This window comes from Elaeis guineensis, chromosome 1 (genome assembly GCF_000442705.2).
Source record: "Elaeis guineensis isolate ETL-2024a chromosome 1, EG11, whole genome shotgun sequence".
Classification (NCBI taxonomy): Eukaryota; Viridiplantae; Streptophyta; class Magnoliopsida; order Arecales; family Arecaceae; genus Elaeis; species Elaeis guineensis.
This window is the reverse complement of record NC_025993.2, coordinates 88977230-88994543: the sequence shown is the minus strand read 5'-3', so window position 1 is coordinate 88994543 and position 17314 is coordinate 88977230. Positions and strand designations below refer to the sequence as shown.

General features: G+C 36.8%; 2 protein-coding genes across 2 annotated transcripts; both read left to right on the top strand.

The window, feature by feature from the left end:
* Positions 1 to 5328: 5328 nt before the first annotated feature.
* LOC105038124 (probable glutathione peroxidase 2) lies at positions 5329 to 10191 on the top strand. The gene is made up of 6 exons (XM_010913818.4): positions 5329 to 5470; positions 5882 to 5958; positions 7580 to 7641; positions 7751 to 7869; positions 9740 to 9907; positions 9984 to 10191. Exons 1-6 carry the CDS (start codon positions 5426 to 5428, stop codon positions 10014 to 10016), a joined length of 504 nt encoding a protein of 167 aa, XP_010912120.3. The 5' UTR covers positions 5329 to 5425; the 3' UTR covers positions 10017 to 10191.
* Positions 10192 to 11289: 1098 nt separating this feature from the next.
* Positions 11290 to 14762, top strand: LOC105038122 (putative pentatricopeptide repeat-containing protein At3g01580). Its single transcript, XM_010913817.4, has one exon. The coding sequence runs from the start codon at positions 11761 to 11763 to the stop codon at positions 14083 to 14085; it is 2325 nt and encodes a 774-aa protein (XP_010912119.1). The 5' UTR covers positions 11290 to 11760; the 3' UTR covers positions 14086 to 14762.
* Positions 14763 to 17314: the final 2552 nt, after the last annotated feature.

Here is a 17314-nt window from a genome sequence, read left to right as displayed (position 1 = left end):
AAAGTTTGATGACTCTTAAAATTGATATGGAAAAAGCTTTTAATTGAGTTAGTTGGAGTTTTCTATTTGGTGTTTTGCACCACTTTGGCTTTCATATTAAGTTTATTAACTGGATTTGAATTTGTATAGCTAATCCTTTCTTTGCAGGTACACCAACTTTTTGACTTCATACCACTATGTGTTGCATCATGGTTGCTCTTTATCTCCATATTTGTTCATTTTATGCTGCAACATCTTATCTAGCCTTTTACAACTTGCAATCGAGAGTCAAAACCTTCAATCCAATCGACCTACAAGAAATGGTCCGATTTTTTCCTATATTTTCTTTGTTGATGAATGTTTTTTTGATGCTTGTGCAACTATTTTTTACTATTTATGCTTGAAGCTTCTTCTTGAATGGTATTGTGCTTTGTCTAGTCAGGTAATTAATACTTTTAAGTCTTATATTACCTTTAGTTCCTCTACAAATATTTTCGTCAAGCAACAAATTTGTCTTTTTATGCAAACCTTATTGAAACATGGTCCTTGGTTGTATATGGGTGTTCACTTCTCAAGTAACAGGTTGACACAGTCTACTCTTAATTATATGTTTGATAAAATAGAAGCTAAAATTGAGAATTAGTAATGGAATGCCCTCTTCTTTGCAAGTCAAGCAATCTTGCTACAATCAGTTTGTACTTCTATTCCTATCTATTCATTGCAATCACTTGTTGTCGCTTCTTTCTATTTATATAAACTTGGGAAATGTTTCGTGCTTTCTTATGGGTCATTCAATAGATCGGCACAGTCTACATCTAATATCCTGGAGTATAGTTTGCACACCTAAAGATGCAAGTGGTCTTGGTCGTCACTCTCTAAAGCTTATGTAGAAGCATATGATGGGGAAACTTGTAGCTCACTTAGTTCTACAACTTGATTCTCTTTAGCCTCAGCTGGTAACTTTCAAGTATCATTTTCAAAGATCTTGGGGTACGTACGTTCCCCCTCGCTGTTGTTCATCTATTTGGAAAAAAAAATTTCATATGTGCTTCTGCTATTGCTTATCAATTTCAGTGGGCTTTATCTGTGGGAACTCATGTGCATTTCTAGTTTGATCCATGGATTTCTTTCCTTCCTTCAGCTGTATGGCCTACTTATTTTAATGTTCAAGTTGATGCTTAGGACCTTCATCTATCTGATTTTATTATGCAAGATCATTCCTAGAATAGGGCTGCCCTTGCTTCAACCTTTACACCTACAATGGTTTCTATAATCCTGAACATTCCTCTGGCTGCTAGCTCAGGCTCTGATAAGCTATGTTGGAGTACCATGGGACCTACTCAAGTTTCTTTGCATGATATTTTAGTTGTTTTGTTACCCTCGCGCTCTTCAGCCTTACCATCATTTAATACTATTTGGAAACTACCGACTCCTATGACTGCCAAAACATTTTGTTGGAAACTACTTTGGTCAAGGCTTCCTATTGAAGAATATTTAGTTCAGCCAACATTGTGCTTTAGCTCTCCATATGCTATGATTTATATCATGGCCAACATGAAGATCTACAACATGTGTTCCTCCATTATAAGCTCTCTCTCCTTTGTTAGCCACTTTTTTTGAGGGAAAGCAAAGCAAGGAATGCCACCCAACTTTATTAAATAGAAATAAAAAAAAGAAATAAAAAGGGACAATGAAGACAGGTGAAGTTCAAAGTATTACAGCTCAACCGCAAGAGGAAGAAAATGCAAACAATAATAAAGCAGAGATGAGGACTAACAGAGGAAACTAAGCTATCCAAATTACCTAGAAAGCTTAGACAGCCTTAAGAAGTGAGAGAGAAAGTAGGCTGCAGGAAAAAGCTTGATTGGTCAACTTTCCACAGTGGCATCCTCTTCATTGACAAAAACTCTAACATCTGGCCACTTCTGGTGCACTTGTAGCCGAGGCTATGCAATGTGGGTCTGAACTCCAGCCTTTGTGGCATTACTTTCTATGTTGACTGGTGCCTTGATAGAGATCAGAGTGGGGCTATAACGGCATGTACCTTGTGGTTGCTATAGAAAGCAAGGAATGTTCGTAGGTTTGAAGGTATTCATACTACTCCTCAATAGTTGCTTCGTCAGGTATCACTGTTTCCTCCATGATAGCTCTTCCCTTCAAGCTTCTCATGTTTTGAGAACCTCATAAAGAAATTGGGGTAGCTCAACTTCCTCATTTACGTCCCTACATTTTTTCCCTTGTCCGGTGGCTCCCCCCTCCCCTTGGAGTTATTAAAATTAATTTTGATGGATCAATTACCCAATGTCATGTAGCTGCAGCATATATTATTAGAGATCATTTGGGACATCCTTTAAAGACAGTAGCAATGAAGTTGAATCATTCTTCTATTCCCATTGCACAGTTGGTTGGTACCTGGGCTGATCTTAAAGCTGCAATACATTACTTAAAACAGGATCAGGTCTCTCTTAAAGGCAACTTATCGATTACTATCTCTTGGATAAACTCATCTTCAATCTCTAAATGTGCAGGACATCCACTTTTAAGTGATATTTTTAGTGGAAGCAAGTTCTTACCATTTTCACTACTTCTCATTTACTTCGTGAAGCCAATCAAGTTGTAGATTGGCTAGCTGGCTGTGCCTGGGATCATGATTTTGATTTTAATCCCTTTATCCTATTCATGCACATTTGTTAATCCTTTTGCGGGCTGATGTAGTGGGAGTGAGTTATTATCAAGGACAGTAGGTATGTCTATTATATTTACTTTTTTATTTCTTCTTGCTTGCAGGTCTTATTGGATTGTGCAGTATCTTCTGCAGCTCTTAGGTGATGTGTATCTCTCCAATAGCTATATTCCCACAGGCTTTGAATTCTCTTCCACCCTATATGTTTGACTTTTTGCTGGCTGATAGATTCTACTTTGAATTCTACCTGCCGCAAACCTTCTACTGTCTCCGGGGTTCTGCACTATCTTATCTGCTGCGTTATTCCTTCTATTGGTGTACTCCATGTGTCCTATTGTGTTTCATCCACTGGTGGCTGCAATGTAATAGTCTATTGTATTTCATCTATTTATGGCTACAGAGATCTGTTACAACTATGTTTCGACTGCTTTTTTGCTGCATTTCAACTGCAAGGTTGTTATATTCTCCTTCTTCAACTACTTCGTTCTGCTTTTCGACAACGCTATGTCTTTTATTATGCTGCTCTACTTCCATACGTTCTCTCATGCACAACTGGGCAACCTAATATCTATCACCTTGCTGTTTGGGAGCATTAAACATCAGCCTGCAGAAAGCTTCAACTTTTGTTTTTTCTAAAGTGTTATATCTATCTGTTGTTCAGCTGTATTCTTTTCGTTCTAATGCTCAAGTCGTTAACTTCCCTTTTCTTTCTAATATCTGCCGTCTACTGCCTTGTTTTGTCTTTATACTTCTATTTTTTGCATTTGGGCTTGTTCTAATACTACCAAGTTATTTTGGGTTTGTTGCTTCAATTTCTGCTTTATATTTCCTTAGGGGTTGAAGTCTCTTGCTGTAACAGACACTGTTATTTTTGGAATTACATTCCCCTCCTTTCTTATAAAAAAAAAAAAAAAAAAAAGACAACTCAAGATTTTTGCTTCACCATGAACCGCATAGCTCTAGGCTTGATGATGCTATGTTCAATGTTTATACAGGGACATTAGAATAATAGAGGATTGGATTATAAGTAGGAACAAGAAAGCCAACTTGTTTCATCCTACTTACCAAGAAATTTGGTAATGCAATAAGTGCACCGTATCTCCCATGATAGACCACCATATAGCTAAATTAGGACTAAATAGACCTAAAGAGGCTTGCCTTTGATCAGTGGGAACCTAAGCTGCCTTATCCTAATTATATGTAGCATGTGCCATCTATCTTCAGATCAACTGGAATGAGATTCAGTTGATTGTTTTCTCATGAATTGGATCAAAAATATCCAAATTTAATTTGAGAAGAGAAAGGGCTAAAGAAATAATCCGAATATAAGAAGTGTGCTAGGTCTGGTCAAATAAGATTGAACCTAGGGTCAGCCTTAGGGCCACTTAGATTGGATCTAAGTGGGGGCAGCCAACCAGAGTAAATGGCTGCTGCCCTTGCCAATTTGACACCCAAGGTGGACCATGCTTGGTGGAAGAATTGGGAGCCTTAAAACTGGCACCCTGCCTTCCAGGACGTTCACCAGGTGCGCACACCATGCACCTATGTTACAAGAGATGGGCCCTGAAGCTGGCACCATTGACTCCCCAACATGGAGTCAATTTAGGGCTTTACAAGAAGGTCCCCCAACTTAAATACCCAGGAGGGAAGGTGAAAATTTTGAAAATATCTAAAATTTTTGATAATAGAAGCAAGCAATATATCAAAACATCTGTCAAAATTTGAAATTAACAAGTATTATTAACAATCAAAATATCTATTCAAGGAATTAACATGTCATTTCAAGCATATAAGTCAATATATTATATGGATTTTACTCAAATTTTTACCACTATATAATGAGAATTGAGATTTTCTATTTAGATATAAATGGGTGCGCTGCAAAGTTGAGCCCAGTTTCAATACATGATGCATTTTGATAGTTAGGTCCATCAATAATATGATCAATGGCGCCTTTGTGTGGAGTGCTTCACAAATGTCAATAACTACAGCATCTAATCTAATATATATATATATATTAGAAATCAGAAAGTGAGAGGTGATTGATTTGCAAATGAAGCTGTCAATATAAGCAGTCTATTTTTTTCTATGATACCATATGGACTCTTCTATTTCAAAGCATTGAATGCACATATTTTATTCTTAATAAATAAAATTAAAAGATATTTATTTTTATTATTAAAATTTTCAGTTATGAACATCAAAGATATGAATAGATATATTATTTATAAAATTTTTTTATAAAAATATTAAAATTATTTATATTTATTAATTGATGTAATTAAAATCTTCATAAATATTAAGAATATGGATGAATATGTTATTAAATTTTTTTTATAAATATAATTAATTATATAAATATGATCCATCTGCACAAAGTGCGGACTTAAAAACTAGTATTGCGAGAAAACAGGAAACTTGTGCTCTAAGAAACAACAAGTTAATTAAACGCCGAAATTTGAGGTTGAAGTTACTTCCACAGGCCAGCCGTTCGAAAGACTAGCAGGAAAAAAAAAAAAACTACTACAACGAGACCAGCCATTTAGGCATACGCGTTCAGTTTGGAAAGCATCTACAGCTCGCGCGGATCACGGTATGTATTAAAACTCAAAAGACGACAAAAAGCAATTCACCATCACGTGCACAGAAAAATCTCCATCTATTGTAATCATCCCATGCTACCAGCTTTGAATGCCTGCCCCTTTTTCCTCCTACAACTGATCCCCTCAACATCTCTCAAGGAAAAAGGGGAAAAGAAAAAAAATGGCAGAAGAAATGCCCAACTCCATCTATGACATCACCGTCAAGGTAATGGCTTCATCTCTTCTTCCTAAGACCCTGCTTTGATGTCTTCGATCCTTTTTCATCTGCTCTGATTGATATGTTCTATTTCTGTTGCTCAGATGCAATTCTAGCCCTAGTCCTTGAATGTTTCCTTTTTTTTAATTCCTTAACCAAAGTTAAATAATTCAATCCAGGGGAATGGTTTGCAGATCGGGTTCGACTTAGTTAGATTGAAGTTTTTTTCTTGTAAATTTGAGTACTTTGATCTTATTCTTTCTTTCTTTCGACCAGTTGTCCTTTTTTCGGAAAAGAAGAATGAGTTTGTAAATGGTTAATTGGACGATCTTTGATTCAGCATATTTTTCTTTTCCCTTTCCCGCTTAACTTTCTTTTCTCTTTTTTTTTTTTTATTTGATGGGATTATTTTAATCGCAGGATATGAGCGGCAATGATGTGAGCCTCAGTACTTACAGTGGAAAGGTTCTTCTTATCGTCAATGTTGCTTCTAAATGGTATTTGCTCAACAAGAATCGCTTAGATTTCGTTATTATTGTCTTCTGTGACAGTATTTTTTTGATGCAAAGAGTTTGTCTTCTGTCATAGTATGTTTCTAAATTTTAGATGTTTATGGAGATTAACAGCTCATGATCAAGTTATATATATATATATATATATCCTATACTGATGATTTGGTGGTTTATAACATGTTTGTATGAATTATCTTGGATGATCTCGGCTGCATATATCACTGAATTGTAAACAGGTAGATGTTTAATGCGTGCATATATTGGGCTTTATGTTGCTACAAATTTGAGCTCTGAATTGTAAAATTGAACTCCATTAGTATTCTGAGTTGGGAGTCTGCTCTTTGGGAACTCTTTGTTCATATGTTAATGCTTTGATTGTTATTAGGTCATGTCCAGCTGTTGGTATGGATCCTTATATGGAATTATCATTAGATGGGTACTCTGTATTTTTAGCTTTAACTTGTTGTTGACCTGCTATGCTACTGTTAGACATCTTTTGTGGGTTGGTAATGAACCCGATGCCTGGTAGATTCACTGCTTAAGGCCAAATATCTCTTTATCTTAAGTATACTTCTGTGTGAAAGTTTCATAACGCTGGCTTAATTTCACTTTATGGTTTGTGGCTCACTATTGTTAAGCCTGAAATTTGTTGTCAATTCAGCTGAAACAGCTTAAGCTTTTCGGGTCTAGTGGTTAACTAACAAGGTAGCAGTGCTCAAGGTGCTGAAGCCTTGAGCACACATGCAGTTCACATGACTCCAGTTTTTGCCCTTCTCGTTACTCCAATTTTTACCCTTCATTTTTTAGTGTTTGTGTTTCATTTTGTATCAACTTTGGTGCTGTTATATGAGATCTACTAGGATATTGCCCAGTATTTTTTTTTTCAATTATTTTTTAATCTTAAATGATACATTTCATGGAACTATTTCTTTGTTGTCCCAATATGTGTCTGTGTGCTGCTTCATCTCCTAAGAAAAATCGTATGACAAGTGCATATGCCAATATATGAGAAATCATGCAAGGAGTGTAAATTCTGATCTATATCATTAACATGGAGCTGAAATTTCAATAGACTCCAGTTAAATCTAGATTTTTCCTTGACAACATGATGGTTTCATAGTTTTAAATTGTACTGGCAAGTGAACAAAGTTATGTTGGTACATTTGAACCATCTTCTCTGTCCCCCTTGCACCCTCCCCCCTAAAAAAAAAAAAAAAAAAAAAAAAAACACAGAAGAAGAAGAAGAAAAAACTGGCATGATTAAGGTTGATCATGGCTTATCACTTCGGAAATATAATTTCCATTGTGATGTATTAATTCTTGTATTTATTCAGGACTAGTTTTTATCTCAACTATGAGATTCAGCTACTGAAGATACCTCACACCTTCCAGGGCTTGAACACTTGACTTGTTCATTCGGATTCAAAACATTAAACAAAATAGGATGCCATTTGGGAACAAAGGCATAACTTGATTTTAACAAGTTCCATTTTAGAAGAGCAGTTATACTTGACATATTTATACTGACTTTGGAGTTTGACAATGCTGCATTTGTTTATTCTAATGCAGTCTCCTGAGACTTTTAAAATTTTTTGGGTTGATGCAGTGGGTTAACACACTCCAACTACAAGGAGATGAATGTTTTGTATGAGAAGTACAAAGATAAAGGTTGGTTGTCCATTTGAGTTTCCTGTTCGATGAATTCAAATGTCTTTTACATATTTTTAAATTTTAGATGACTTGTTAGGTGATGTTTGATTTGGATTTATCTTCACAGGTTTTGAGATATTGGCATTTCCATGCAACCAGTTTGCTGGTCAGGAACCTGGAAGCAACGAAGAAATTAAGGAGGTTGCGTGCACAATGTTTAAAGCTGAGTTCCCCATTTTTGATAAGGTGGTTAAAACATAAATCTTCAACCCAAATATTTTCCTTACGCTGTTTCATTCATGACTATAGCTATTTGGTATTGGCTACACGAGGCCTTCACCTGCCATTTCCTTTGACCCAATGCAGAAATACTGATTTATTTTTTGCCTATGTCTAGCAAGATCTTTATTTTCCTATCTCATTGGAAGTTTTGAAGTTAAGAGTTCTTTGACGTCATAATAACATCTCAGTAACTTGAAGTAGGTGAAGAGATTCTTCAATTTTAAGTTATTAGTCCTTTATTGCCAGGAAAAAATGGGGCACCCAACTTAAAATTTTTTCTTGTTAATGGAGTTCTTTTAGGACTGAAATCTTATCATGCTAGGCTCGGGTCAGCATTCAAATCAAGCTTCATGTCTGGTCCATTTACTTGCTATAAATTTTATAATTTAATTGGATATGGTGCATGATATCTCAATATGATATCTCAATTTTATCATATAAGTATGGATAGATTAAAGATTTCACAAAACAGTTAATATATCTTCTGAATTGTAAGCATTTTGCTTGCTGAAACTTTTGTCTGTTCATTGTAGATAAGCAGAAAATTGAAGATGAATGGTAGTCCTAACAATTTCTTAATCCAAGCTGTCAAAGGCACCATAGAAGCTGTAGTATGAGCCAAAGAATAAAACTGTTCTGTAACCTATGACATTCAAAGAATCCACCACCAATGTGTTTAAAGGAGTTAGGGACATCTATTAAATAGCAGAGAACTCTACTCCAGTCTCAGTTATTTATGAATCTTCCATTCGATGATTCAGAAAGTTGCAGTCAAAAAGATAAGGGTAACATGGACAATCTTCTTACCAAGTTGGTATAAATAATGCAAATAAAGCTAATGTACTTCATGCAATTCTAAAGTTTCCTAGTTTTCAGAAGATAAATACAAGCAGACTAGTTTCCTAATACATGTTGTCTTAAAGATATCCATAAAAATTCTTTTTTGAAAAAGAATTATGACCTCTTATTGCTATTATATTCTCACATTCCCTCCATTTTGCCTCAATTTTGCTCCTTAAGTCAGGTTCAAGCATACTACCGTGGTTTTCATCTGAAGTTGGACAATACACGCCATTTTTTGCCATGGTCGACATCTTTCAAACCTATATACCATATTCTACCTACTGGGGAAAATACATTGTAATTCTACTTAGTTTTTTCCCCTTAGCATAAGAGAAATGAGGATCTTGTTGGCAATAGAATTTAGATCAGAGAGCGTAACACATAATTGTCCGATTGTGCCTGCACAATGGGATAACTACATATGCCTGTTCTGGTGTATCTAAGAGTTGTATGAAATCTGGTCGATTCTGTAGACTACTAAGAAAGCATGAATATTTTAAAAAAATAAATAAATGTATTGTAGATAAAGTACAGTTAAAGGTGAAACTTGCACTTTTTTTGTGGCAAATCTTGTGCAATTGACTTTTAATGATCTATGGCGCATGTGGAAGATTTCTCCAAAATTATTACCATCTATAACAAACTTTTTCATCAATTGACAAGTTTTGGTATTTTCAAGGTTCTTTTTTAATATCCTCATTTTATTTTTTTTTAAATTATATGATTTACTATTGAAATATTGGGATTTGCATCTGCCAGTGGCCAAGTTGGTCTTCTTCGAACTCTAGGCCTTGATCTGATTGCTGCATTTTATGTGGGCCCTGTTAGCCAGAGTGTTAATTTTATGGTAGTTCAGTTTGAAAACCATGTATGAGACCTTATCAATCTAACAAAAGAAATCACTAACATGTAAGGCATGGAAATATTTATACAAATACATATATGCATAAATATATTTTGAAATCCTTTTCTTTTTTCTTTCCCCCTCTAGATTGAAGTGAATGGGAAGAATTCTGCACCCCTATATAAGCTCCTAAAATCCCAGAAAGGTGGTATTTTTGGAGATGGCATCAAATGGAACTTCACCAAGTTTCTCGTTGCCAAAGATGGCAAGGTCATGGAGCGATATGCACCGACCACTTCACCATTAAAAATAGAGGTTCTACTTCTGTACGCTAACCTCAAGCCATTCTCCCTACATCCAGTATCTGTGACACTTTTCCCTCTTCTTGCAGAAGGACATCCAGAAGCACTTGGAGGCTCAATAAAGTCATCAACTTATTTCTCTGAATACGAATGTAATGTGAGGTTCTATTTATTAGGTTTAAATAAAAAGATGATAATTTGTATTTGAGGATTTACTCATTGTAGACTCTACGTGAGCTTGGATCGTTATCCTGTATGAAAAAAATTGTTTTATTTAATTTCTTGCTGTTTGGTAAACCATTGGGTGATGTTTTACTAATCCGCTAATAAGCAAACTATTACCATTGAAGACAATTTTTTTTTACTCTCATCGGCTTATTTATATATACTTCACCCAACAATAAACATATATATATATATATATTGATGATGATGATAAAGAAAAAAAGGGGAGAAAAAAAGGACGAAGTGAAGCACTTCCCTCAAATTTATTAAAAGAGCTCAAGTATGTACAATAAGGAAGAGAAAAAAAAAATATACAAAGATGCATCTTGATTAGGAGGATGGAAACTTGATGATTAGCCACCAAGGAAGAAAGACTTCTCCAAATCTTGTTGTGCCCTTTGTTAATCTTGCATGACCAAAAGTGCTCCCAAAAATAAAAAATAAAGGTTTGTTGCAAGACCAAGAAGATAAGAGTGCTGAAGCCAAAGAAAAATCTTGCCATTCCTCTCAAACCAAATGTGCCAAAACAAGGCCATCAAAAGTTAGTCCCAAGTCGTTGTCCGGTCGACTGAGCTTTTTGCCTCCTCCGAGGGACCCAAAGTGAATGCATGTTGGTCGGCCATCCTCTAATGTTGAGGCGAGATTTGAAGATAGTCCGAATGCTTCTGTTGAAAGGGCTTAGAAGAAAAAGATTGTATGCGATTTGTTCTTCAAAGCTAACCAACGAATAACTTTAATCTTCATGGGACGACAACTTTCCAAATGACTCTATAATTCGGGCAAAGAAGACCACTTATACAAGGAATCCACTAACACAGTAGCGTTGCTGGTAAACTTCTGCACGGGGGTGTCCACAATTCTAGCGGGCCTAGTTGGGCAGAGGAGACCATCTTGCAATTGTTTCATGCACTGAATAGAAAATGGACCTCGCACTTGAATACACCATTGAAGGTTTCTCAAGCTCCACTGAGATCCCACCAATACATTTTCTTCGATTGCCACAGAGTATAGATCACTGAAACGCTGAGCAAGAGGTGTCAAGCCAATCCATGTATCCTCTTAAAATCTAACATGCTCTCCATTTCCAAATCTGAATGAAGTGCAGTTCCAAAAAGCACCGAGATTCTTGCTAATGTCCCTTCAAATGGGGGAAGTTTCACGAGGCTTTTCCGAACTCTGATTCCAAATTTCTTTCTCTGATATGTTCAGCTTAATATATCAAACCGTAAGCTTTCACTTCTGAGAACCACCTATAAGAGACTTTAGTGGAAGTTGAAATGACGGGAAGAAAAGCATAACTTGTAAGCTATGCAGTTTTAGGACGTGTGACCTGTTGCGAAAATGCCGAGTAGTTGAGAACTTCAGAGAACGTTTTAACCCGCAACGTTATAAAATGTTCTCTCCAATGTTTATCTCGTTTCATGCACAAGACTTGGTGTGGCATCAAGTGTTATTTGCTAAATCAATGGTGGAGTTGGATAAGGTCATTAGCCAAGTCAATGGTTTAGCCCGCTGTCATCCCTCCACCGCACCCCAAACCCAACATTAGAAGACATCTCTTAATATAGATATAGATATTAGATAGAGATCCAAATTTCCGAGGGAAACAGACCGTTTCTCTCCCGCCACAATCCAAAAACGATGATTTCTTCTCCTGTGATCATTTCCCACCCCTTATGCCCTCCTCACCCCCATAATCTTTATCGTACCTTCCGCCCTCATTCCGAATGGAAGAAAACCCCAAACCCCCTCCCTCTTCGACCAAAAGAGTCCATTTCCCATGGTAGAAACCCCGAAAGCCTCAACCTTGAACCCATGAAGGTGGAACCCAAGCAAGTCTTAAATACAACACACTCCAAAGAGACTGGCACTTCACCAACTACACTGCTGTCACACACCCAGAGCTTGAATAGATTGATAAATTCAAATAGGCTTGCCGAGGCAATGGATTTGTATGTCGACATAAGAAACAAAGGCCTCGAACCCGGGATCATTGTCGAATCCGTAGTGATTGACGCGTTGATGAAATCTGGCCGGGTGACTGATGCCTTTCAAGTATTTGAATCAATGCCTGAGAGGAATGTCATCACATGGACTTCGATGTTATCGGGTTGTGTCCGAAATGATTGTCAGGCAATTGGGTTCTTCTTGTTTGTTGAAATGCTTGAATCCGGTGTGCTTCCCAATGATTTCACCTTCAATGCCATGCTCCAGGCTTGTGCTGACCAGGAAGCTCTGGGTTTAGGAGAGCAGGTGCATTCGCTAGTTGTCCGTGCCGGGCTTTCAGATGATCGCTGGATTGGCAATTGTCTCATTGACTTTTATTCAAGATGTGGGTTGATGGCTAAAGCAACAAGAATCTTTGATAGGATTCTGGAGCTGGATTTGGTGAGTTTCACCTCATTGATTTCGGGGTTTTGTAGGAACAATCAGTTTGAGTTGGCAGTAAAAGCATTTGACCGGATGGTGAGATTCGGGTTAGAACCAAACGAGCACACAATCACTAGTATTTTGACTGCTTGTGGACCGTTGCTGGGTGAACAGATCCATGGGTACATGATTAAAACCATGATTGCTCAGAGTGTTTATTCTGGAAGTGCTTTAATTGATTTTTACTCCAGAAATTCTGAGTTCAAACGGGCTAGAGATGTATTTGAGAAGCTGGAATCTAAGAACATGGTAACTTGGAGTTCAATGATCTCTTGCTGTCTCCGGAATGAGCGAGTAGAAGAAGCCATGAGAATGTTTTATGACATGGTTTGTGCAGGTTTCAAGCCCAATGAGTTCACCTTTGCAGTTACTTTTGGAGCTTGTGGATTATGCTCCGAGTCCATTGCCTTTGGACATCAGCTCCATTGCTCCGCGATTAAGCTCAACTTGCTGTCAGATACTCGTGTATCCAATGCTTTACTGACCATGTATGCTAGAAGTGGTGAGATAGAAGAACTAGAGAAGTTGTTTGAGAGAATTGAAAATCCTGATATTGTCTCTTGGTCTGCAGCTATATCTGGCTATTTCCAAAATGGATTCGATGAGAGGTCTACAAGGTTACTTTGCCAAATGCATAGGAAAGGGTACACACCTAATGAACATGGCTTCTCTAGCGCCTTAAGTTCTTGTGCAAATCTTGCTTTGCTAGATCAAGGAAGACAATTTCATGGTCTTGCATTGAAGTTAGGGTGTGATCTTGATGTTTGCACAGGGAATGCACTGATTAACATGTATTCTAAGTGTGGGTGCATCGATGATGCAAGATTGGCATTTGATGTTATGCACACCCATGATGTTATTTCATGGAACTCCTTGATTCATGGTTACGCACATCATGGACATGGGAAGAAGGCACTCAAGGTGTTTGATAAGATGGCAGAGTCCAGCTGCTGCATCCCAGACCATTCAACATTTGTGGGGATTTTGGCTGGATGTAGTCATGTAGGTAATGTCAATGAAGCACTTAGATACTTTAAGATCATGAGAGATTACTATGGTGTAGTACCATCTTCCTCTCATTATGCATGCATCGTTGACATGATGGGTCGAGCTGGAAGACTTGGTGAAGCTCTTCATATCGTTGATCAGATGCCATTTGAAGTGGATGTTTTGGTATGGAAGACCCTGTTAGCATCTTGCAAACTGCATAAGAATTTGGAACTAGGAAGGTTTGCTGCAGAGAAGATTATGGAGTTGTCCCCAAAGGACTCCGCAAGCTATGTGCTTCTCTCAAATTTGCATGCTCTGCACGGAGAATGGGAAGATGCAGAGAGAGTGAGGGGAATGATGGAGGAAAGAGGAGTCAAGAAAGATGCTGGATGGAGTTGGATTGAGATTAAGTCTGAAGTGTGTGCTTTTGTTGCGAGAGATAACTCTCATCCAGAAGCTAAATCTATTTATCAGATGTTAGAGGAGCTCTTTGAGGTCATGAAAGATGAAGGCTATTCACCTTCTGCCAGCTTTAGTGATTTATGACACTTAAAGGATAGAAAATATAATGTTTGTGTTGTCTTGAGAGGGGGGAAAAGCTTGGAGAATGTAAAGGATTGACTGAAAAAGTTGAGACAACCAAATGAAACACAAACTTTGCATCATGTGTGTCTTCAGACTCACAAGAACCCAGATGCATAGAAGATGCTTAATTTACTCCAATTCTAGTAAAGCTTTCAAGAGGGTGGGCCTTGGTGTAATAGTCAGTTGCTCTATTTTAACCTGGGTATCACAAGTTCGAAATATAGAAACAGCCTTTCCACGTGCAGAGATAAGACTGCATACGCCTGACGCTTCCTAGACCCCATGGTGGCTAGAGCCTCATGCATTAGGATGCTCTTTTTTAAAGTAAAGCTTTCAAGATGCCCCTATATTGTTGCAGTCTCCAACTTTTCATGATACAAATGATGAAGATGTTTTATACAAGAGATGGGAAGACAAAAAACAAGATCCAGTTGAATCTGCTCATCCTAATATTGATACTTCCAGTTACTGAAAGATTTTGTAGTCTTCTATTTAACTCTTGATTTAGAGAAGCTTACTAGTTTTAACTGTATCTTCTCCCATTGTTTATTTTTCATGAACCATCAATCTTAGTGTCTGAATCTGTCTCATTTTGTATAACTTCTCAGTAGCAATAAATGATAATTTCTTCCTGCTGATACCTTTATATTATTGTATGACCAATGCATTCACTCTAGATAATAGTTTTTGAGATGACCTTTCTGATTTTTGTCAACATACATGGGAAAACTGTTAACAAAATCTTATCTCGTTAGGAACCAGACCATCAGGAAGAAGTCCTGCCAATGGATAAACCTCTAATTCTAGAAATCGAGTTGTGCTCTCATCCAGAAAACATCATGGGGATACCAGGACAAAACTTTTCTAGCCCTTTCTCTTCTACCATGTTCTTTTTCACCCTCTGCAATGTTTGGGTTGGGGGGGTGACCCTCTATAATGACTGTTACTGAGCATTTTGCTCACGATATAGATGCATAATCAAAACCCATCCTCCAACATTTGATTGATGATACTAGACCAAACGGTGTCTTCCAAGCAAAAACCACAAAAATAGTGAATCGTTGGCTATTAGCATGACTATCTTCTTGAGTCAAAGAAATTCAGGAAAATGTGAATGGGCAAATATCCTAGCATAAAACTGATGAGCATTTAGTGGATACCATGTCATCTCCTCTTGGTTTAGCACAATAGGACAAATCTCTGTGTTCCCATGAAATATTGAATTTTATGGCTAGATGTATTGTCAAATGTTAAATGTTCAGAAACATGTCAACTTAATTCCTGCCAGTACCTAGTGATTTTGTTTTTTATTTTATGATGTGTCAGACATTTTAAAATATGTCACAGTGAAGAAATACGTTAAACCTTTTGTTTGTCAATGAAGTCTTACAAAATGAAGTCTCCCTCTTATGAAGCCAAGTCTTACAAATATGGGGATTCACTTGAAACCCTTGAAACCCTTTGTTTGAGGAGCTACTTCATAGTGAGTACATCTTTCTGTCATGTGAGATACTATGGTTTCCTCTGATTAAGCTGGAGAAGATTAGAGCCTTGAGAGCAACCAATAAGTTTTATTTCAAAGATTAACTAAACCAGAATAAATATCAAGAGAACTGATCAGAATCTATACATGCAAAACTTGAGTTGGAAGGGCTTCCTAGGTTTGTAGTTGCATTTAAAAGAAAATCACTGGCTGCTGCTATCTTACCAGAAATAGAAAATCGAGGATATCTATTTTTCCAAAACACTTGTTGATCTACATTATGGCTTACAAAAATGTTCCAGACGAAAAGCTATAGGTGAATTATTGAAGCTGGACTAGAGCTGCAAACTTGTGTGGATTCTCATTGCTACACCAGTTATCCTTCATGATTCTTTGGGGGGTTACAATTGTGCTCATTTATCTCATTGGATAATTAAACAAATCAATTTAATGCATTACAAAATTTTATAGTTCTCATTTCTTTCATCTATCCCTATTGCTTTAAAAACCTTACTTCCTTTCCAGAGCTTTTTATATCCATTGTGAAGAGTAACATTGATGCATCTCATTTGAATATGATTTTCCATCTTAATCAATTTCGCTGGTCTAAAGACAAATTCATATATAGCAATCTATTCTTTTCTTGTTCATGTTCTCATTTTGCGATTGTGTAGGCACATGCTTAATACGTTTGATGTTCTCTCTCTTTAAGTAAAATAAAAATCTTATTCTCATCTCCTTGCCCAGTAAATATAGCTCCGCTTTTTTATTTTTCTTCTTTTCTTCATTTTCTTATCTATCTCAATTTATCTTTCGGTATCGTCTGCTGCATGTCTAATCAACTACTCCCAGCTAAAATTACTTTTTTTTTTTCTTTTAAATCTACTTCTGGTGAACAATATTCAATAATGTTACAAATCACATTGTCCTTGATACTTCTATGATGGTTTTCTTACTCCTCAACACTTCACATTATTCCTATTTCAGAGACGACTATTTAAAAATAACCGTGGTTAAAACAATTTCTGTATTCCAAATTGATATATGCAGACTCATAGCATGCAACAATTACGTGAAAAAATAAAATCCCTTGTAGCATCAAATACATAACTTGTAAATAGTGGAATCTATTTCGCGTTGGATTTAAGGTCATTTGCTGGAACTGGAAAGCTTGGTGAAACTGCCTGAGGTTCTCTCTCCATTTCCTTTTTAGAAAAAGATCCCACTACTTGAATAGGCGACACAGCTTTGCAAGTTGTTCCTCATGCCATAACGAAATGATTAAAGTCTCAAATAGGATAAGTTTTAACACATCAATCCTGAAATGTTCAGATTGTTTAGAGCGCATGAACTAGTGATACTACAAAGCGTATCGTTCACGGCTAACAATCATAAATTATTTGCTTAAGAAAAGTGGGCATCAGAGTAACCAATCATCATTATTCATTTCCATATTATACCCATAAAAGATTTATAAAATGATCTGCATGTAACACTGCCTCCTGATCTAAGAGGAATTGCATGGATTTTTAATCTCGGTGACCCACATCAATTAGATTGTTTGATCTCTCTCCCTCACAGCAACAACAACAATAACAACAACAGCAACAACAACAACAATAATAATTTGGTCTAATAATAATTCAGACCTCTGTAACCAGAAAAATAATAATTCAGACTCCATCAGAAGCACGAAACAGAATACAA

Coding starts and splice junctions, on each gene's coding strand:
- LOC105038124 (XM_010913818.4), top strand. CDS start 5,426: ATGGCAGAAGAAATGCCCAACTCCATCTATGACATCACCGTCAAG. Junction 5,959..7,579: donor GTCAATGTTGCTTCTAAATG/GTATTTGCTCAA, acceptor GGGTTGATGCAG/TGGGTTAACACACTCCAACT. Junction 7,642..7,750: donor TGAGAAGTACAAAGATAAAG/GTTGGTTGTCCA, acceptor TTATCTTCACAG/GTTTTGAGATATTGGCATTT.
- LOC105038122 (XM_010913817.4), top strand. CDS start 11,761: ATGATTTCTTCTCCTGTGATCATTTCCCACCCCTTATGCCCTCCTCAC.